The sequence below is a fragment of the Perognathus longimembris genome, chromosome 13 (assembly GCF_023159225.1).
Source record: "Perognathus longimembris pacificus isolate PPM17 chromosome 13, ASM2315922v1, whole genome shotgun sequence".
Lineage (NCBI taxonomy): Eukaryota > Metazoa > Chordata > Mammalia > Rodentia > Heteromyidae > Perognathus > Perognathus longimembris.
The window spans coordinates 63,382,089-63,404,951 of record NC_063173.1 but is presented as its reverse complement, the minus strand read 5'-3'; the positions used below and the strand labels follow the sequence as shown (position 1 = coordinate 63,404,951).

Here is a 22,863-nt window from a genome sequence, read left to right as displayed (position 1 = left end):
ATTTGCGAAATGTGAAGGCTGTTCTAACGCCCAGGTGCTCCGTGAGAGGGCTCTCCACCGCCACGGTCCCAGTGGTTTCGACCAACGGGCGGGGCGGAAGGTCCCCGAGGTTCGCACCGTGCACTTCCGGGTCGAGGTGCGCGCGCGTGCGCGCGCTGGCGGCGGCGGCGGCGGCGGCGGCGGCCGCGGCGGCGGTGGCGGCGGTCGGGCCTAGTGCGGGTCCCGCTTTGGGGGCGGCAGGAACGTCCGGCGGCGCCCAGGCGGCGCCAGGTTCCCGGGTACGTACACGGGTCGCCTCGGCCCCGGGGCCCCGCCCCGCCCGGCCGCGTAGACAGCCTTCCTGCGCCGCGCGCTTTGTCTGCGGCCTTCGGGGCGGGTGAAGCCTGCGCCCCGCTGGCTGCGGGCCGGGAGGACGGGCGAGTGCCCGAGGCCTCGCGCCCAGCCCCCGGGCCCGGGGCGGGCGTCCGGGACGGCCCCCTCGGGCCTGGGCTTGCGAAGAGGTAGCGGGGCGCCCTCCGCCGGGCTCGAGAGGACTCTGCGGAGTTTGTGAGGAAGGGGTGACTCCTGGTGGTCGGCGCCTTGGACAGCGTCGTCGGCGCTTGCCCAGGCCTGTGGCTAATGGTTTGGTTCGCGTATTTCCTCAATTTGAGCGGCCGTCACAGCCGTCTCCGGAGTAGTCGTCGTCCTTGATCTTTTCACAGATCAGATCCTGGAGAGGTTGAATAACTCTCCAGGGTCACACAGCCACAGAATGAAAGAGCCAGCACTGCCTTCTCAGACGCTCCGACTGATTTCTGTCCCGTTCTTCACAGTGAACTTTGTGTTGCATCGTGGTCTGAGGTCTCCGTAGTTTACCTGCTCCTGTTTCTGCCACAGAGAAGAGCAGTGTGCCGAGTGAACTGCACTTTGGGCAGTGGTGGCCTGGACAGGTTGGGTGAAGTGGAACTTGGGACCTTCTGCCTTTCGCCCCAACCAGTTTTCCTTCTTATGAGAATATTGAGTCGGAATAGTAGCATGTGGTACTTTTTCGGTACTGTACTTACGTTGTGCTGTTGGTGATGCCCAGACTGGTACCACCAGCCAGGCTTTAGCCTTCCTAGCAGCATTATTGCGTAGTGTTCAGCCTGGCAGAGACTTTCAGAGGCTCCGAATTTCTATGTCCATTGCAAAGTTACACAGATGTCTTATATGGTACCTGATAATGAAGCCTGAGCTGGATTCTGGGTTCTGTAATCCAGGCTACTCAGGAGGCTGAGATCTGAGGATTTCAATTTGAAGTCAACCTGGGCAGGAAGTCCATGAGACTCAGCTCCAATTAAGCCAGCAAAAAGCTGGAAAGTAGAGATGTGGCTCACAGTGTTGAGTGCCAGCCTTGAGGAAAAAAGCCAAATGAGAGTGTACTGAGTTCAAGCGCCAGTACTGACACCAAAAAAGAGTCAACTTGAATAGAAAAGTTGGACTTTGCTGCAGGCTTGCCCAGTGCCTCCCTGATTTCTCCTGGCAGCTCTCTGAGCCAGGGCCTGACCCTTACTGTGGCCCTCAGTGCATCAAGAAAGAATCTAGGAGTTGTTCATAGTTTGAACTTGGGAGTGTGAACCATGTCATTAGAGTGGGGATTTGCTCTTGGACATCAGACCTTAAACTACCCCAGTTTTACCCTGTTGTGGTCTAGGTGCTTTGGGAGCTAAATTTTCTGCTATCTTTGGATTGTTTGCTGATTGGTTCATGAATGAGTGTTGGCCTTCCCCTCAGCTGTCTTGACATCTTCAGGACAGGACAGGCATTGTAGCAGGTGCCCCATGATGACACGGGGTTCAGGTATGGGAAGGGTCACAGGTGAACAGAATTACAGATCTCTTATCTGAAAGCTGTAGCCACTGTTACGTTTGATCTTAGGGCACCCCACAGGAGAGATGTTACCATCCCCCCATGGGCCACGCATCCTCTATGTCCTAGTAGACACAGGAGCCCGTGACCAAGACTCACAGCTTAACAGGGTACATACTCTTCTTCAAGTAAGGACTATGAGTACTTAGAGAAGCAGGTAGAGGAAAGGTTAATATTTGTCAAAACCACTTCTCAGTTGACAACTGACCAATTGTAGTTTTCTCAAATTACATTCCCTTACTATGTAGAAAACATGAGCTAGAACCTGGGGTTTTATGATGCCTTGCCACATGGGAGGTAGGGCAGTCCTGGTCTTTGAGCTAGCCTTCACTCCTTCAGAGAAGGGTTAGTTTGGGGAGGTATTACCCCTCCTCAGCCTGTGCTGGATATATGTGATCTTTATGGTTGAGGGACATAAGCAAGCCTGCATTTACAGGTTCAATAAATAGACCTGACCTTGAGCATTTCCCTGACCCCCACATGGTGCTTTCCTCAGGCCGTAGACACTAAGCTTGGTGGGAAAGCACATGGTGCCACCGAGCGTGCTTCATTCACTGTGCCTTACTGAGCCCCCAAGAACTGAGATAAGCAGCACTGAGGACTCGTGTGTGTGGATTGGTTCTCCTTTGAGAAGCAAAGTCTGAGACTCTGGGTAGGAGGAGGGTCTTGTCAAAAAACCACAAGTCTAAGGTGTTTTACACAAGTGTACCATGTTATCTTTACAGGGCCTGCAGAGTGGCCCTGGCAGATGTTCTCGCTGACCTGTTAGAAGAATTTGTTCCCTCAGCCTCCAGCCTGTGTACCACAGAGATTCCGTAGGCCCCAGGAGCCTCAGCTGAACATTATAGCCTCCTGATACTGAATGAAGGCCAGTGGCCCAGCTTTGGCCAAGAGTGACCTCTTCAGGGAGCTAGGCAGATACGCTATTCTCCTCTGATGACCAACTCTCAGTTGAGCAGTGAGTGCTGCTGTGCCTCTGCTTAGACATCCATTCGGTTCATTCTTGGTGTTGAGACTCCAAGGAGTTCTTGTACAAAAGCATCCCTGATCCTTATGAACTGAGATCCACTTTGCAAATAGGAGTCGGTATCTTTGTTTTTGTGCACACCTTTATTAAAGGCTGAGTTTGCTCTGTGTGGGTTGTGTCTTACAGTTTTATCTCTTCATGTATGTCAGTGTTCATGATGCCAGGGAAATAAATGGGGGAGTTACTATTATTTTGGTGTTGGTACTGGGCCTTGAACTCAGGGCCTGAGCACTGTCCTTGGCTTCTCTTTGCTCAAGGCTACCACTCTACCACTTGAGCCACAGCGCCACCTCTGGCCTTTTGTATATATCTGGTGTTGAGGAATTGAACCCAGGGCTTCATGTATACAAGGCAAGCACTCTTGCTACTAGGCCATATTCCCAGCCCCGGCCTTATACTTGCTTGGCTTTTTTGCTCAAGGCTCAGTTGAGCCATGCTTCCACTTCTGGCTTTTTCCTGGTTAATTAGAGATAAGAATCTCAGATTTGTCTGCTTGGGCACTCTTTGGACCTACATCTTCAGCTTTCTGCATAGCTAGGATTATAGACATGAGCCATAGGCACCTGGCAAGAAACTATTATTCTTTGAGAGGACTTTGGAACTATGCAGTTTGAAATTACCTAGCACTGGTCTCTTTCAGAGCTGAACTCCAATGTACAGCAATGGATGACGACAGCCTGGATGAACTTGTGGCCCAAAGCCCAGGGCAAGGTGAATGCCAAGTTGGCCCCTTGGAATTGGCAAGTGATACTGGTAAGCCAACTGCTGCTGGCAGGTATCTCTGGAGAAGCAGTGGTACCTGGTGCTTTCTCCAGGTTGCTGACTGCCTCTGGAGTCAGAACATACATATATATGTGCACATATGTACATATACATGCACATATATATATTTTAGTTTTAAATTATAGAGATATGGTACTCTTAAGTAGCTGGGCCACAGTTGTGTGTCTGTGCCTAGCTTTCTTATGTTTTGTTTTATTTAAAATAATAACATTAACCACAGAGGAACAAAGGATGAAAAGACAAACAACTACAATACTTTGCAATACTTGCAAAATCATTTGGTGTAAACCAACTGAACAACTCATGAGGGAAGAGGGGGAGGGAGGAGGAGGGAATGAGGGAGGAGGTAACAAACAGTACAAGAAATGTACCCAAGGCCTAACATATGGAACTATAACCTCTCTGTACATCACTTTGACAATAAGAAAAAAAAAAGACATAGTCTTGCTATATAGTGTAGTGTAGTCTTGATTTCTCAATCCATCTGTGTCCGCCTAAGTTCTTTAACTATAGGCCTGTGCCACTACACTTGACATTTTTTTGTTGGATTTTTTTTTTTTTTTTTTTTTTTTTTTTGCCAGCCATGGGTCTTGAACTCAGGGCCTGGGCACTGTCCCTGATTAAGGATAGAGCTATACCTCTTGAGCCACAGCGGCACTTCTGGCTTTTTCTATATATGTGTTGCTGAGGCCTTCATGCATGCTAGGCAAGCACTCTACCACTGAGCCACCTTCCCAGCCTTTTGTCTGATTTTAATACAAGTAGCACAAATATGGGTTAGAGGTCTTCTTTTATTCTCATTGGCCTCCACCAGTCCCGCCATCCCCACCCAGCTAACCTGCAGACCTGTAGCTTTCCAGAGTAAACTTGATTCTTTGCTACTTTAGTTGTGACTCTGCCCTTGGGGCCTGTACTTTTACAAAACCCTGATGGTCTAGAAGAAAGCAGTGAAGAGCACAGCGGAGACTCTGAGGATGACACAGGCAGTGAGCGTGAAGATGGCACAGACATGGAGGATGTGGAAGGGCTATCTGAAGAGGAAGATCTGGAAGACAGATCAGGTAAGATTGGCATTCAAACTAATGCCTTTATTCTCCGCTTCCTGTGATGGGATAGCCTTTGGTAAAACATCGACAGCTGGCCGTGCTGGCATGAACACTGGCAATTACTCACTGCTCGTGCAATGGCTCAGTCCTGCTACAGTCTTTGGTTTCCATGTTCAGTTTGATGACATGCTTTCATAGATGTCTCTTCTGGTAGATGCAGAAAATGAAATGTGCATGAGCATCAAGAAGCACAAGCTAGGGGCTGGGGATATGGCCTAGTGGCAAGAGTGCTTGCCTCATATACATGAAGCCCTGGGTTCAATTCCCCAGCACCACATATATAGAAAACGGCCATAAGTGGCGCTGTGGCTCAAGTGGCAGAGTGCTAGCCTTGAGCAAAAGGAAGCCAGGGACAGTGCTCAGGCCCTGAGTCCAAGCCTAGGACTGGCCAAAAAAAAAAAAAAAAGAAGCACAAGCTAAGCCAGGCGCTGGTGGCTCACACCTATAATCCTAGCTAATCAAGAGGCTGGGATCTGAGGATCATTGAAGCCACCTCTGGTGTGAAAGCTCCTGAAACTTATCTCCAATGAACTTTGAAAAAGCTGGAAGTAGAGCTGTGGCTCAAGTGGTGAAACATCAGGCTTGATCACAAAAGCTCAGGGATAGCACTGAGAGCCTGAGTTCAAGCCCCAGGGCCGGCACAAAATAAAAAAGAAGCATGAGCTATGAGAGAATATCTTCATCTTCCAGGTGCAAGGTAGTTTAGCACACCTAGAAGGTGGTGTGGGCTGAGACTTCAGCATATAGGCCAGTTGGCAGTTCAGCCCTGTGGCTCGTTCTCTACTTGTTCTTTCCAGAACTGAGAGTTAGCAAGCTTCTTGTGTGGATTTATTAAGAAAGTCAGACTGTATACTAGCTGTGGTTTGTGTCCTTCAACTCTTAGGGAACAAGTGCTTGAAAGGGCAAGTCTGCTCCAGATAACTTTAGGGGCGCCTTCTTCCACATCCTTCACGGCCTATAGGCAGCCAGGGTTTCAGGTGGGCGCTACACTGGCTCTGCTTCTGACATAGTCTTCAGACCAGGAGTGTGCATTTTTGGTGCATCTACTCTAGCATCTGTGTGTCGTTCTTTCAGTATGACTCTGTGTCTGTCAGTGTTAGAGTGTTGAAAGCACCTACTTCTTGGGCCTGCAGCTGGTCAGGCCCCATCCCAATACTCTTGGGAAATGGATCTAATGTAGCAAATGGCCCAGAGAGAAATCTGCCATTCAGGGGCTGCTGTTCTAAAATGGGCATACCTGGAGGCTCAGCAGTTGTTCCATTCTTCTCTGAGACCCATGCTGGCCCCAGGAGTCCATAGCTTTAAGTGGGCTCTAAGTGTTGGGTTTGAGAAGCTAATGTGGCTGTTCAGCCAGTATCCCTGTCCACTGGACTCAAACAGCTCTGGTTGAAAAGGATTCAGGTCAGGAGCTGTGGCAACCATACCTTGCAGGGCTGTAGGACAGGACTCACCAGGCACAGGTGCACTGAGTACCTTCCAGGTAGATGGTGGATGTATCCACAAGGACCATTTATTTATTCCTTCATTCATTTAGGTTGGTACTAGGGCTAGAACTCAGGCCTTTGTGCTCTTGCCTAGCTTTTCCACTCAAGGCTGGCGCTCTACCACTTGAGCATTTGAACTAGACCTCCACTTCCACCTTTTTTTTTTTTTTTTTTTGCCAGTCCTGGGCCTTGGACTCAGGGCCTGAGCACTGACCCAGGCTTCCTTTTGCTCAAGGCTAGCACTCTGCCACTTGAGCCACAGCGGCGCCACTTCTGGCCATTTTCTATATATGTGGTGCTGGGGAATTGAACCCAGGGCTTCATGTATATGAGGCAAGCACTTTTGCCACTAGGCCACATTCCCAGCCCTACTTCCACCTTTTTGTTGACCTTTTTTTTCCCCTGTGGTCCATGGGGCTTGAACTCTGGGCTTGGGTGCTATCCTCGAGCTCTTCAGCTCAAGGCTAGCGCTCTACCACGTTGAGCCATAGCTAGCGCCACTTCTGGTTTTCTGGTGATTAATTAGAGATAAGAGTCCCATGGACTTTCCTGCCTGGGCTGGCTTTGGACCTCGATCCTCAGATCTCAGCCTCCTGAGTAGCTAGGATTACAAGTGTGAGCCACTGGCACCACCTTTTTGTTGGTTAATTGGAGATAAAAGTGTCTTGAGATTTATCTGCACAGGCTGGCTTCAAATCTTGATCCTTGGGCCTGTCTCCTTAGTAGCTAGTATTATAGGTATGAGCCACCAACACCTAGCCCACAAAGACTTGCCTGACATCTGTTTTCTTGAGTGCAGCCTGAGTCTGCTCCCAGCCAACACTCTTGCTTCTTGTACATGTAGCTAATCCAGTCATGAGTGTGTGTGTGTGTGTGTGTGTGTGTGTGTGTGAGTGATTTATTGATTGTGTGTGTGTCTTTTGTGAGGCTTCAACTCAGGGGCCTGGGCACTGCCCCTGAGCTTTTTTGCTCAAGGCTAGTACTCTACCACTTGGAGTCACAACATCACTTCAGTTTTCTGGTGGTTAATTGGAGATAAGAGTCTCAGGACTTTCTTGCCCAGGCTGGCTTTGAACCACAGTTCTCAGATCTTATCCTCCTGAAGAGTTAGGATTACAGGTGTAAGCCACCAGCGCCCAGCTTCCAATCCTGTCTTTTACTGAAATTGTAATGTTTTCATTTACCCAAGGTTCTGAAGATTCTGAAGATGATGTTCAGACATTACTGGCAGCAGCAGATACTCAGGGGAAGCTGGAATCCAGCAGTGCACTCAATTCTGATGACGATGCAGAAAGCTGTCCCATTTGCCTCAATGCATTCAGAGACCAGGCTCTGGGCACGCCAGAGACCTGCACCCACTACTTCTGCCTGGACTGCATTGTCGAGTGGTCCAGGGTGAGTTAGTTTTTGCTGGGACTCTGCTTTGGATGCATCCCACTTAGAGTTGCTGCTCCTGGCTCTCTGACAGTAAAGAGCTAAGGACTGTACTTTTGAGAGCTGAGCCCTGGGCTCTCAGAACTGTTGATGAGACTCGGCTCACTGTGGTGGTGGTTTCTGTGGGTGGGGGGCACAAGAGAGGCGGGCTGTGGGTTTCCAGACATCACAATGTAGAATGACATACAAGCATCCTAAGACAGTCAGAGCTTATATGTGCTGCAGCCCAGGGCATGTTGATACCTGGGAGAGTCTTCTTACAGCTGTGATGCTCTGCACTTAGTCCTGACGGCCAGCAGTGGGGAGAAGAATCAAGTAGTTTGTTGACTATCTTCCCTCCCTTCCTATCTTCTATCCCGCTCTTTTGTTCCGGTACTGGGGCTTAAACTATACCCTACACAATCACTTGGCTTTTTTGCTCATAACTGGTGGCACTCTACTACTTGAGCCATATCTCCCATCCAGCTCTTTTGCTGGTTAATTAGATATACGCTCTCGGACTTTTCCTCCTGGTGCTGGCTTCAAACCACAATTCAGATCTCAGCCTCCTGAGTAGCTAGGATTACAACATGAGTCACCAATACCTAGCCCTTTCTAAAACTTACTATTGTGAAAAATTTCAAAGTAGAATAGAGCAAAGATGAGTGACAAATTGTCCTTATTGACTGTTTCTTATCTACCCTGTAGTCTGAGCAGTATGATAACAAGATCTCAGTCCAGCAGGGTCTCAGTGACCGTGCCCTTTCACACCCCATCCCTTCTCTGCTTCCCTGAGTAGGTTAGAAATATCTGTGGTTAGTTTGTTTAAAATGGGTGATAGACATCACATGGCTTTCACATGGCTTCCAAGTATACTGTATAGCTTGCTGTGCTGTCATGTCAGGTGTTTCGGTTATATTTGGCAAGTAAAGCCTTCCTGTAACTTGAGCAGCAATACTGTCTGCTTTGTGTTTTCTTTAATATTTGTTGAATTAATGTAAAAAAAAAAAAAGGTATTGGTTAGGAGAAAGCTTTTTTTTTTTTTTGGCCAGTCCTGGGCCTTGGACTCAGGGCCTGAGCACTGCCCCTGGCTTCTTTTTGCTCACGGCACCACTTCTGGCTTTTTTTGTTGTTGTTTTTTGTTTTGTTTTGTTTTGATTTTTGGACTTTTTATGTGATGCTGAGGAATGGAGCCTAAGGGCTTCATGAATGCTACGTAAGCACTCTACCACCAAGCCCCATTCCCAGCCCTAGGAGAAAGCATTTTAAAATCAGCTTACGATAAAGGAATAAGGGGTTTTGGGGGGTGATAATTGGTGTTGAACTTCGAGCCTTTAGCAACTACTTGAGACACTTTTTTTTTTGGTCAGTCCTGGGGCTAGAACCAAAGTGAAAACATATACAGAGCAAGGAATGAATAGTGAAAGCTGTAAGAGAGAATCACTTGAGTCATCTGTAAAGGTAAACCTATCAGAATAACAGATTTCTCCAACGTTTTAAAGCAAGGAGGGCATGGGATGATGTAGTTCAAGCTTTGAAGGAAAGTAACTGCGAACTAGATCACTGATTCAGCAAAGCTATGCTTCAAACTTGAAGAAGGAAAAGGATATTTCTAATATGATGACCACTGGGTAAAGAAAGAAAGACCCTTTCTGGAAGGGAAGTCAGCCAGTCAACTGCAGTGGTAGCTGTGATAGATCCCTCTGGTGGAGGGTCTCACAAGATCCTCTTAGTGGTGGGTGGATTGTGAGGTATACCTAGCAGGCTGAGAACATGAGGACTACCAAATAGGTTAAACAAAGGGAAAGACAAATCAGTTTCTTGGTATTGATATTTGTAGATCTGTGGTGATTGTGTTGGAACTGGTTGTGGAACAGAAGCCAAACTCAGAGTATGTATGTATAGGGACAGGGGTTGAAGGAGACCTCATCATACTAGATGCTAGGTTGCTTCTAGTGTCGGGAGAAGAGATTCTTCATTTAGTACTGTGTGGGATCAGCTCATGCCACATGTGCTGCCAGGTTGATCCAAAGCAGAACTGTAGAACTTAAAGAATAAAGTACAGGTAGCTGTGTTATGAAGGCAGGCAGAGCAGAGGTTTAGAGCCACAAGAGGGTCTGCAGCATAACTGTGGTTTGATGCACTGACAACCTCCTGTTGGACAACCTCAAAGTTAGTGCATGCCTGTGTCCACTGATATTTGCACAGAGGGGACAGCAGGTGATGAGACAGTCAGGTGAGCTGTGGGTATAGTGCCACCTATCTGCTCCAGTTCTTATTCATGCAGTTTATGCTTTATGAGTATAAGAAACCCCAGGGAGGTGAACCTCACTACATCTTTAATGTCAGGATATGAGATGGAGTGGGACAATAGCCCCTCAGAATTTACATTTGTCAGAACTCACTGAAATATATAGCTAAAATGAGTATTTTTTAAAATTTTAATTATATTGTCAAGGTGATGTACAGAGGGGTTACAGTTCCATACGTATGGTAGTGAGTACATTTCTTGTCAGACTTGTTACCCTCTCCCTCATTTTTCTCCCACCTTCCCTCTCCCAAGCATGTTTTATTTTATACAGGTCAGTAAGTCCACTTGAAAGATTCTTGTTATTGATAATGAGAAAATATTTATAGAATGCATGTGATTGACATTTGTATTATGAAAACATGCTGAAAATGTACCAGGGAACATCCATGATCTTGTGGGAAATTGGCAAAGCAGCTGAGCAGAGGGTCTTGGGAAGGCTTAGGATAGCAATAGAGCCAGGTTCCCAGGCCACTCCACCCAACTCCTTGCCTCTGTTCTGTATTTTTCTCCTTCATTAACATGTCCCAGATACAGCAGTCTGTCTCTAGCTTTCTTTCTTTCTTTTTTTTTTTTTGCCAGTCTTGGGGCTTGAACTCAAGGCCTGAGCACTGTCCCTGGCTTCTTTTTGCTCAAGGCTAGCACTCTGCCACTTGAGCCACAGTGCCACTTCTGGCTTTTTCCATATATGTGGTGCTGAGGAATCGAACCCAGGGCTTCATGTATACGGGGCGAGCACTCTACCGCTAGGCCACATTCCCAGCCCTGTCTAGCTTTCTTAACTCCTTTCTTTCTCACTGAGATGGGGACACCAAAGATAGGCATTTGTTTTCTCTGTTGAGTCCTAAAACCTTAGCTTGGCGTTTGACAAGCACACATTCAGTACATATGTGATTTCAATCTAAAAAGAAACTTTGACTCCTGAATGCTAAGTGAATTCTTTATTTTGAAGACAGTATTGACATGAATGTGATTTTGTTGGATTGTAATGTAATTTTTTTTATTTCTCACAGAATGCCAACTCCTGTCCAGTTGATCGAACCATATTTAAATGTATTTGTATTCGAGCTGAGTTTGGTGGTAAAATCTTAAAGAAGGTAAGTGTACATGTTGCCCGCCCCCTTCTTCCCTTATCTTGTAGCAAAGAGCTTGATTTCATTGTTACCTCTCCACACATTTGCATTGAATTCCAGTTTATTTCATCCCCTCTGTCACACATCCTATCCTATCCCCCTCTGCTCAAACATAGCAGCCCCAACAGGTTTCCTTGTTCTGTTTTCATAGTTGGAAATAGGCGTTTCCACAGTACTCAGCCTCCTTCGTCCTCCCCAGCAGTACAACCCTCTCCTTTAAATAGGTTGTAGAAATGGACTTGAGTGCTTTTGTGGCCCTGAACAGGAAGCCCAGAGCTAGAATTGTTCATCTGGGCCAAAGTGGACATGATGAGATTCCTGTCTTCCACTCTCATCACCTTCTCATCGTGGTGTCTTTGGACATTTGGCTGCAGAGGAGAGAAGCTGGAGAGGAAATTGGGGTGTAAGTTTGGGCCCACTCTAGGACCAGATTTCAGAAAGTACTGGGTCATTTATTATTTAGAGCTGGAAGGAGGAAGGCATTTTCCTCTCCCCCTAATTTTCCTTTGTTAACCTCTTCTATTGTATATTTTGTTTTGTTTTGCTGTGCTGGGCTATAATTAGAACCTTACACATGCTAGGTAAACACCACGATTGAGCTACATCCTCAGCCTTGGACTTTTGAGACAGGGTTTTGCTATGTAACTCAGGCTAGCCTTTATTCCATCATCCTGTCTCTTCCTCCTAAGTATTGATGTGTTCCACTACATTGGTTTTGTGTGTGTGCCACTGGGGATTGAACTCAGGGTCTTGTGTGTGCTAGACAATCACTGTACCATTGAGCCACACCCAGACCCTCTTGTGTTTATGAGCAACACTGGAAAGGTCTGTAGGGATCTGTTTGAGATTCCTATATACTAGAAGCTTGATATATTTTCATAAGTATGCACTTTTTTTTTTTTTGCCAGTCCTGGGCTTGGACTCAGGGCCTGAGCACTGTCCCTGGCTTCTTTTTGCTCAAGGCTAGCACTCTACCTCTTAAGCCACAGCACTACTTCCAGCTTTTTCTATTTATGTGGTGCTAAGGAATCGAACCCAGAGCTTCATGCATGCTAGACAAGCATTCTACTGCTTAGCCACATTCCCAGCCCCAAGTAGGTACTTTTTAAAACTCACGGCCTGAGCACTGCTTTCTGCCCAAGCTGGCTTCAAACCATGATCATCAGATCTCAGCCTCCTGACTAGTTAGGATTATAGGTGCAAGTAACTAGTGTCGGGATTACCTTTTTACATTTTTGTTTTTAAAGTATGAGAAGCCAGCAAGAGATCTCTCTCTCTCTTTCTCTCACTTTTAAAGTGATTCTGTCTTCGTGTATAGTGTATTCAAGTGTATACCTTCAGAAGGGTGGGGGTTACAGAACTCGAGGGGAAAGGGTGAAAAGATACAGTAGTAGAGCTTACTTGACAGATGAAAGTGACCTACACAACTCATGGGTGAAGACAGGAGGGAGGGACTGAGAGAGAGTGAGGAAACCGAAGGCAATGTACAAAAGGAAATGTACTCATTATTTGACTTCTGTCATTGCAATCCCTCTGTACATTTATAATAACAATAAAGTAATTTTTTTTAAAGCCAGGTGCTTGTAGCTCACACCTGTAATCTTAGCTACTCAGAAGGCTGAGATCTGAGAATCACAGTTCAAAGTCAGCCTAGGCAAGAAAGTCTATGAGACTCTTACCTCCTGTTAAACCACCAAAAATACCAGGTGTGCCACTGTGGCTCAAAGTGGTAGAGTGCTAGCTTGAGCAAAAGAGCTTAAAGACACTACAGGCTCTGATTTCAAGTCCTATGACTGACCAAAAAAGAGAGAAAGAGAAGCCACTGCTGCAGAGGGACTTGGGTTCTTTGGTTTATAGATATCTCAGAGCATCTGGAATCTTCCCCCTGGGATTTGTTTTGCTGGTTCAGATGTTCCAGTTCCTATTAGCTGTAGCAGGCTTGGGCAGCTTGAAATAAGCCTCTGGAATGAGTTTGCAACTTTGACTAACACCTCTGTTATGTAGATTATTTTATTCTACTTGAAGTAGCTGCCAGGTGATCTGGATCCAGCAGCTGAAGTTGCAGGACTGGGTAGGAAGCCCTTGACTCACCTTGCCTTAGAATAAAGGCTGCCAGCATGTCACCTATAAGAGCTAACATTTCAGAGAACAGAAGTTGTTCTGGAGGATGGAAGGTGTTAAATGGGACATGGGTCCTCTTTTACTCTTAAGAATCTAGACCTGGGGGGCTGGGAATATGGCCTAGTGGCAAGAGCGCTTGCCTCATATACATGAAGCCCTGGGTTCGATTCCTCAGCACCACATATATATAGAAAATGGCCAGAGGTGGCGCTGTGGCTCAAGTGGCAGAGTGCTAGCCTTGAGCAAAAAGAAGCCAGGGACAGTGCTCAGGCTCTGAGTTCAAGGCCCAGGACTGGCAAAAAAAAAAGAATCTAGACTTGTAGTGCCTTCAGCTGATGGCCATAAGCACCTCCATTGAGCCTTGCATTGAGGCATCATGTTTTGGCAGATGTATATTTGAGTGTTTGCTGTTAAGGCTGTTGCTTTAAGGCTGTCTTGTGTTCTCCTTACTTAATACTCCCAGTACAGTGCTGTGTTCTGTATATTCTGGGCCTCAAGCCTGGAGCTCCTCACTCTGTCATGCTTGACTTATTTTTTTTATTTTTATGGGACTAGAATTCGAACTCAGGATCTCCTATTTGCTAGGCAGGCACTCTTACCACTGAGCCATGCCTCAAGTCCTTTTTAAATTTCCTTGCTGGTCCCAGGGCTCGACCTCAGGACTCTACACTTGCTCCGCTTTCTTGCTCACAATTAGGTGCCCTGCCACTTCATCCACACCTCCACTTCCCAACCTAGCTGCTTCTTTTTTTTTTTTTTTTCCCCATGGGGCTTGAACTCAGGGCCTGGGCTCTGTCCCTAAGCTCTTTTGCTCAAGGCTAGTGCTGCTCTACCACTTTTAACCACAGCTCTACTTTTTTGTGGGGTTAATTGGAGTTAAGAGTCTCACGGGGACCTTTCTACCCAGGCTGGCTTAGATCTCGGCCTTCTAAGTAGTTTGGATACGTGTGTGAGCCACTGGAGCCTAGCTAAGCCTAGCTTTTTGATGGAAAATTGGAGATAGAATCTCACAGATTTTTCTATCCAGGCTGGCCTTGAACTATGCTTCTCCAGATCTTTCTCCTATATAGCTAGGATTATAGGCACGAGTCATGTGGGTGCTTGGCTTTTTTTTTTTTTTTTTTTTTTGCCAGTCCTGGCTCTTGGACTCAGGGCCTGAGCACTGTCCCTGGCTTCTCTTTGCTCTAGGCTTCACTCTGCCACTTGAGCCACAGCATGTGGTGCTGGGAAATTGGACCCAGGGCTTCATGTATATGAGGCAAGCACTCTTGCCACTAGGCTATATTCCCAGCCCTGCTTTTTTTTTTTTAACTGGCCTGACCCATGTTGCCAAGGCTGACATAGAACTCATGATCCTCCTGTTTCTACCTCATAAATATTGGAATTACAGACTTGCACATTCACATCCAGATTTACATTTGCTTTCTGTTGAGCCACTTTCCCTCTTAGTTACCTTTCTTTAAGTAAAGATCACGAAGGTCACCTTCTGTAGGTTATTTCAGCTTCTCTGGGCCAGTAAAGCCTGAACAGATCTTAAAAATTATGTTATGAACTGACCGCCTGGATTCTGGAGTCCATTGGGTATGTAACCAACAGATTTGTCTTTAGGTTCCAGTGGAAAACACCAGAGCCCATGAGGAGGAGGAGGACCCAACCTTTTGTGAGGTGTGTGGCAGGTGCGACCGTGAAGACCGGCTCCTGCTCTGTGATGGCTGTGATGCGGGGTAAGGGCCTTGTGTTTGTTTTTTTTTTTGGCCAGTCCTGGTGCTTGGACTCAGGGCCTGAGCACTGTCCCTGGCTTCTTTTTGCTCAAGGCTAGCACTCTGCCACTTGAGCCGCAGCGCCACTTCTGGCCATTTTTCTGTATATGTGGTGCTGGGGAATCGAACCGAGGGCCTCATGTATACGAGGCAAGCGCTCTTGCCACTAGGCCATATCCCCAGCCCCAGGGCCTTGTGTTTTTGTATGTGCTAGAATGTACTATGTGGCTTCTGTAGAGGGCAAGGGGTACAGGATAAGGGATGTGTGTGATCTCACCAAACTTAACTTGTTGAGAAGTCTCACTAACTTTTTGTCCGTGCTGGTCTTGAACCATGGTCCTTTCAATCTCTGTGTCCTATGTAACTGGGATTACAGGCATGCCACCATGCCTGGAACCCTTGACCATTATTAGCTCTGCGTGTCCCCTTTATTTGCTTACTGTCATCCTGTGCTGGCCTGGGCACAGCAGGGGAGTTGAGGGGGTTTTTGCTCTGTGCTTAAATGACCCTGGCCTCTGGGAACCCAGCTTGCTTTTTTTCCCTTTTCTTTCTTTTTTTTTTTTTTTTCTTGGTACTGGTCCTGGGGCTTGAACTCAGGGCCTAGGTGCTGTCCCTGAGCTTTTGTGCCCAATGCCAGTACTGTACTACTTGAGTTGTAGCTCTACTTCCAGCTTTTTTGGTGTTTAATTATAAATAAGAGACTTATGGACTTTCCTGCCTGGGCTGGCTTGGAACCATGATTCTCAGATGTCAACCTCTTGAGTAGCCAGAATTATAGACGTGATCCACCTGTGCCCGGCTGAGATCTTGGGCTAGAATTTACTCTGACTTCTTGCCCCAGGAATGTCCCCCACCCCCCCAAAAAAAAGTCTGTTTAGCTTGAACAAAAAGGCTTTTCTTCTTTAGCTCAGGACCTCAGGCACTGACACTTGGAATTCTTGGGGCCGTTGTGAGTACTGGTGGGAAGATCTGGAGGAAAGGATGGGCTGATGTATCACATTGTTGGAGACAAGCCTCTCAAAAGATGGTCATCACAAGGACCTGCTACAGTTGTCTTATGACTTCTGTGCCAAGACAGGAGTCTCACTATTGGCCTAGCCACAATCACATCAGCTTAGCAGTACCAGCTGAGACTTTGGGGGTGTGACCTGATCAGTCTGGACACAGCAGTAGAGTGCCACAGAGTCGTATAAATAGCAAGGTTTCATCTCTTCAGATTGGAGGCTAGAAGGCCAAGCTTTGGTGGAATTGATTTTTTTTTTTTTGTCAGTTGTGGGTTGTGGGACTTGAACTCAGGGCTTGGGCACTGTCCCTGAGCTTCTTTTTGCTCAAGGCTAGTGCTCCACTTCTGGTTTTCTGGTGGTTAATAGGAAATAAGTATCTCATAGACTTTCCTGCTGGGGCTGGCTTTGAACTACAATCCTTAGATCTCAGCCTCCTTAGTAGCTAGGATTACAGGTGTGAGCCACAGTGCTCAGCAGTGGAATTGATTTCTGAGGAGGCCTCTGAATTTTGTTTTCTTGGGGCCTTTCATTTGCATAGCTTCTGATGTTTCTTTTCTCATAAAGGAGTTAATCTTATTGGATCAGGCTCCTCATTAGGCCCCCTCTCCAAATACTATGATACTGGGGCTAGGATTTCAACTGGTGAATTGGGGGTGTGTTAAAAAAAAAAAAACCTGATTCAGACTGCTTTGCTACAGAACTCAGCATAGATTGCTTCTCATGTTAGTTGTGGAAGCAATCCCTACACCAAGGTGTTAGTCTTGTAGTCCAGTCTGGCACTGTCTACCTAGAGATAGTTTTAGATTCCATCAGTTAAGTAAGGCCCAGTGCCATCCCATTCCTAGATTACCACCTATGCTTCTGACTGGCTATCTGTTCCCCTGAACTCCTTTTTTATTAATTGAAATTCAGTTAATTAAATTCAGTTAATTTTTTCAAGCCAGCAGTGGTGACACATGCCTTTATATAATTCCTTTACTCAGAAGGCAAAGCCAGGGGGCTGGGAATGTGGCTTATTGGCAGAGTGCTTGCTTTGCATTCATGAAGCCCTGGGTTTGATTCCTCAATACCACATATGCAGAAAAAGCCACAAGTGGCGCTGGGGCTCACGTGGTAGAGCGCTAGCCTTGAGCAAAAGAAGCTCAGGGACAGTGCTCAGGCCCTGAGTTCGAGCCCTAGGACAGGCAAAAAAAAAGGAAAAAAGAAGGCAATAGGCAGGACAGTTATGAACTTGAGGCCAGCTATATATTGAGCAATATTCTGTCTCAAAACCATTAAAAAATTAAGTATATATGTATATTAAATGAAATACGCATATATAATATATACTTTATACACATATATGCATGCTTAAATAGCTTAAAGAACTTAGTAAAACATGCTTACCAATTTTTTTTAAAGTATGTTTACTATTTTTATTTCAGAGGACATTACAAGGGCAAAAAATAAGCTTGAAGTATGGGAGAGGAGCTTCCACACCCTTTCTGGGCAGCTCTTCTAGGAAACTTGGTGTGCCCAGCTGTCCAAAGCTCCCAGGCCCTGTCTTTCTGGGCCTTTAAAGAGACTTGCTGGCATAAGCATAATTGAAGTATAGACACCCATTTGGAAATATGATTGGACCGAGGAACGACCAATGCTAAGATTTCTGTCCAGTTCTGCAGTCTCCCAGAGTCATAGAGAAGGACTCCTCCTAAATCTGTTGTTGGACGAGATGGTTTGGGTACAGAAGGCCGGAGTGTCTGACCTACCTTGGGAGGGAAGTTAGGACCAGCATATGTGGAGGGCCGGGTACGTGGGCAAGGGCCAGAGCATGTGTGAGGTGACAGTGCACATTCACAGCAGGCCTGGCACATGGGCAAGGGTCAGAGCATGTACTCTGTCACCTCTCACAGGACATTTGGTCTGTAACAAAATGCACTGAAGGCCCAGGCATATCTGGTTGTCAGCTGAGTTGCAGGCTTCCTTGTCGGGATAGACCTCTACCTCTTGTTCCTATAGGTACCACATGGAGTGTTTGGACCCTCCCCTTCAAGAAGTGCCTGTGGATGAGTGGTTCTGTCCGGAGTGTGCTGCCCCTGGGGTCCCTGCCAGTGGTAATGTGCTGCCTTACCCTTCACAGTGCTTGGGGCCTGCCTGTTGTCTGCAGTCCCAGACAAGGGCCTTTGGTCAGGGTTTGGTGTGGTGAGGAATGACCTTGGCTTATGTTATGATGGGGCTTTCTGTCCCACTCTTAACTGGGAGCTGGAAGAATTCGCCCTCTGGAGGTGGTCATGAATCCTCATATTGGGACTTCTAATCCCCAAGGTCTAGAGCATTTGACTTCAGAGATAAACCTGTCTGGTTACTTGGCCCACACGGGCAGTCAACCCATGCAGGCGAGTCTATGTTATACAGGAGGACATGAGCCCCAGCAGCTCAGGGTTCTCTCTTCTCAAGATACAGTTCCTGTAAGTGAAGAGGAGGTCTCCCTGCTGCTGGCCGATGTGGTGCCCACCACCAGCAGGCTGCGGCCTCACACAGGCAGGACCCGAGCCATTGCCAGAACACGGCAGAGTGAGAGAGTGAGGGCCACTGTGAACCGGAACCGGATCTCCACTGCCAGTAGGGGGCAGGTAAGTGGCCAGCACTGGACCTGTTCTGACCAGAGTGGTCTCAGAGCTATGAGTACTAGGCTGAAGGGGTATCATTGGCATTGCAAGTGCCCTTGAAGTTCAGGGTCTGTACAGTGCCCCTGTGTGCCACACCCAGCGTGGCCTGTAGGAGGGCAAGTGAATACACCAAAGGCACTACACTTTATGTGTGGCAGGTCAGTCTAGCAAGCCCCATTGGGCCATCCTCTCAGAGCCTAAGACTCAGAAGCTTGGAATGTGACCCACAGTTCCATCTGGTCCCCCTGCTGGCTCTCTTAAGGCACGCAAGAGAACCTTCCTCTCAAGCAGGTCCGGGCATTGGAGGTTTCATCTCCATAGCTTCCTCTCTGGGGACCAGGGCACCTAGTAGTTCCTTTTCTGAAGTTCCCATGGGCAGCACAGCAATAGCATGGCCTGAGTGCCAAATGGCTTAGAGAGACTGGGGTCCTGTCTCCCCCATACCACATCTTAATGGATATCCCCTCCGACTCCTCCCTTTCTCCCTGGGGTCCACTGCCTTCCTTGGGGTGCTAGTTCTCACTTACCTCTGGAATTAATCTGTTTCTGTCCCAAGCCACCCATGCCTTCCCTAGTCCTTTCCAGGATGCCCCTTGCCTACACACCTATTTTTTCAAGGCCCATGTGGGCTGCCTCTTGTTCCCATCTGCCTTCTTCCTCCTCTTGGAACTCAGCTTGCTCTTTGGTATCTGCCTAACCCTCACAGGTTGTTCTTACCCTAAGCTTGTTTCCTAGAAACACTTTCAGGCAGGCCCTGACTCTTTGTGGGAGCAGAGGGAGGTGATACAAGCCTAAGACTGTTCTGACTTCCTTCTCTGGTTGACTCAGAGCTCTGAGCAGGTGTCTGTGGTGGCACTGACCCCTTACTTGATCCTTCTTGTTGTGTCCCCCTCCCCTTCACTGCAGTTACCCATTGACCACTGCTGTTGCTTGTATGTAGCATGTACCCAGGTACCTCATGTCCTCTCTGCTGGACGAGACCATTGAGGCTGTCGCAACTGGTCTGAGCACAGCTGTGTACCAGCGCCCTCTGACACCGCGTACTCCTGTTAAACGGAAAAGGAAGACAGGTAAACCTGGTGTAGTGGGTATACCTCCCACCAGCAGTTCTGCCCTGGAGTCCAGGAATGTGGTCCTCACCATTTTCTCTGTTGCAGCTTTAAGCTTCTCAGTCAAAAATATCTGTGTCTCTCATTCATAGATTCATCCATCTGTGGATGAAAAAATCTTTGGAAAAACAAACACATCTATATTGAAAACATAGCCTTTGCTCTTATCATTCCCTGAAGAACATAGTATCTTGCATAGCATGTACATTATTTTGGGTATTACAAGCATGTGCAAAATACTGTACTGTTTTATAGAAGACTTGAGCATCAGTGAGATTTCACTGTTTTCAAGGTCTTGAACTATCTGACAGCCTGCAGGTACTGAGGGCAGCTGCCTGAGTTCCACTTCCTGCTTTTTGGTGGTTAGCTAGAGATAAGAGTCCCTTGGACTTTCCTGTCCAGGCTGCCTTTGAACAACAATCTTCAGTCTTGACCTCCTGAGTAACTAGGATTATAGGGGTGAGTCACCAGTGCCTGGCTATATAAGGAGGTCATTTTGACCTCATAGTCATAGTTGCTTCCCTTATCTGAGGAGACACTCTGCAAAACTCCCAGGATGACACCACACACTATATGTACTCCATGTTTTACCATCTATGCACACCTACGATGAGGCCTATTAAAATAGACCAGTAAGAGATTAGCAGCAATAGCTATAATAATAACAAAACAATTATAAAGCACATTGGGATAAAATTTAGATGAATATGACCTTTTCCTGGAAGTTTCTTGATCTGGGGGGTGTGGCTCAAATGGTAGAGTGCCTGCGGCCCTTGGTTCAAACCTCAATAATGCCAAAATTGGGCCATTGTCCTGATCTTTCTTTGTTTAAGGTGAGTGCTCTACTGCTTTGAGCCACAATTCCACTTCTGATTTTCTGGTGGTTAATTGGAGATAAGAGTCTCATGGATTTTCCTGTCTCAGCTAGCTTTGAATCATAATCCTCAGATCTCAACTTCCTGAGTAGCTAAGATTACAGGTGTGAGCCATCAGTGCCTGGCTTCAATAAAAACACATAAGTATATTGTACGATATCCCCCCCACACACACACACTGTGATGCTGTGCTATAGTGCTGTGTCTACAAGATGAGAATCACCAAGGCACATGGCCCAGGCACTGTGAAGCAGAACTGGGCTACTATGTAGGGGTCACTTAAATACAAGCACTGTGATCCTATAGCAGTGGATCTGAACAGCTACCGAGTGACCAGTTTGATGGGGACAGGAGCTATATATATAGCACATATGTGCTATGTCAGGAATCCTGCCCCTTCAGGATCATCCCCTCAGAAGTCAAACCCCATCCTTCCTTGCCCCTTGGTTCCCCCACCTCAAAATGCTGTGGTTTATTTCTCATTTAAAAGTGCAGTCCATGACTAGCAGTGGTAAAGCCCCTGCAAAACAAGTATAAAAACTCGTCAAGCCCCAGTACTGCCCCCCAAAAGTCTAAGCTGGTGCATGGAGTCTTGTAACACCCTGATCTCATCTGCTCCCTGGGTTCTCTGCTCTCGGGGGCCTTGCACATAGTGAACAATGAAATCCAACATTTTTTTAGGGAGACGGAAGAAGGTCCTGGGAAGAAAGAAAACTCAGTCTAAATCATCAGTGAAAAGTAGGAGTGGACGCGCAAAAGCCAAGAAACGCCAATACCATGTGAAGAAGAGAAAGGGGAAAAAGATGAAGGTAGGAACCTGCAGTGGTTTTCCAACTTGATGGCTTTAACTTCTATGGGGCTTACAGCAGAAGACATCAGTGCTGCTTTTCTGCCCCTATTCTGCAGTTTCCTGAGAAGCTAGCATCTCTTGGGTCAGAGATCAAAAGAGGCCATATATACTGAGGCTATATACAGGATATGCAGGGGTTGTGGGACAACCTCTGGAATCCGTGTGGGCAGAGAGGCAAGAGCCAGCAGTGTTGGGACCAAGTCACATTCATGTGGTATCTGGTGGTCTGGCCAGCTGGCTCATGGTGTCTGGGGTGGGAGCAGGTGGGAAAAGGCTGGAGGCAAGTCCTGTAGACAGAGGGCTCATCATTGTCCACAAGCAGCCTAGAGTTCCAGCAGTCCAGGGCCATAGTCATTAACTGGTAGAGATTCTTGCCTAGTAGAAGATAGAAGTAGTTACAAGTTTCTGCAGTGCCTTTGGCTTCACCTATCTGGTTTGCTGGCTGTGAGAGCATGGGAAGGGCAGGGGTAACAGGGATACTCTTGAGTCTTTGCCCATAGGCAGCACCCTGGTTGTTACCTGGATAGCCTCATGCTGTCACTATGCCCATCCCAGCTATTGTATTGTCCTCACACGGAATCCTGGGCTGCCATAGCACATTTCTTACGTAACACAAAGCTGAATCACGACCATTAGCCAAATGTGTGCCACATATTTTTCTGGATCTCTCTCTCTCTCTCTCTCTCTCTCTCTCTCTCTCTCTCTCTCTCTCTCTCTCTCTCTCTCTCTCTCTCTCTCTCCCCCCACCCTCCCTTCCCCTCTCCCTCTCCCTCTCCCCCCCTCTCTCCCTCTCCCTCCCTCTCCCTCTCCCTCTCCCCCTCCCTTCCCCTCTCCCTCTCCCTCTCCCTCTCCCTCCCTCCCTCTCCCTCTCCCTCTCCCCTTCTCCCTCTCCCTCTCCCCTTCTCCCTCTCCCCCCTCTCCCCCCTCTCTCTCCCTCTCTCCCTCTCTCCCTCTCCCCCTCCCTCTCTCCCTCTCCCTCTCCCTCTCCCCTTCTCCCTCCCCTTCCCCCTCTCTCTCCGTGTGTGTGTGTGTGTGTGTGTGTGTGTGTGTGTGTGTGTGTGTGTGGTGTTGTTGTTGTTGTTGTGGTTTGTTGGTTTTTGTGTTGTTTTGCCAGTGCTGGGGCTTGGAACTCAGGGCCTGAGACTGTCACTGGCTTCTTTTGGTTCAAGGCTAGCACTCTATCACTTGAGCCACAGTGCCCCTTCTGGCTTCATTCATGTATTCGAGACAAGCACTCTACCACTAGGCCATTCCCAGAGCCTGGGTCTATATAGTTTTTTAAAGTTACTTGCAGTTTGTTTGTTTTTTGTCAGCAGTGGGGCTTGAACTTTGGGCCCAGGTGCTGTCCCTGAGCT

At 47.4% G+C, this 22,863-nt stretch overlaps 1 protein-coding gene across 5 annotated transcripts in view; it reads left to right on the top strand.

The window, feature by feature from the left end:
* The first annotated feature begins 151 nt into the window (after positions 1-151).
* Positions 152-22,863, top strand: part of Phrf1 (PHD and ring finger domains 1) — a 30,652-nt gene continuing 7,940 nt past the window's right edge. For 3 of the 5 annotated variants that reach the window (XM_048359481.1, XM_048359478.1, XM_048359477.1), the window contains exons 1-10: positions 152-278; positions 3,555-3,667; positions 4,636-4,758; positions 7,477-7,682; positions 11,022-11,105; positions 14,871-14,986; positions 18,025-18,119; positions 18,463-18,638; positions 19,615-19,744; positions 21,340-21,467. In XM_048359481.1, the coding sequence (XP_048215438.1) occupies positions 3,577-3,667; positions 4,636-4,758; positions 7,477-7,682; positions 11,022-11,105; positions 14,871-14,986; positions 18,025-18,119; positions 18,463-18,638; positions 19,615-19,744; positions 21,340-21,467 (1,149 nt within the window). In that variant the 5' untranslated portion in view covers positions 152-278; positions 3,555-3,576. The remainder of the gene's footprint in view (positions 279-3,554; positions 3,668-4,635; positions 4,759-7,476; positions 7,683-11,021; positions 11,106-14,870; positions 14,987-18,024; positions 18,120-18,462; positions 18,639-19,614; positions 19,745-21,339; positions 21,468-22,863) is intronic. The other 2 variants (XM_048359480.1, XM_048359479.1) reach the window with 1 other exon arrangement.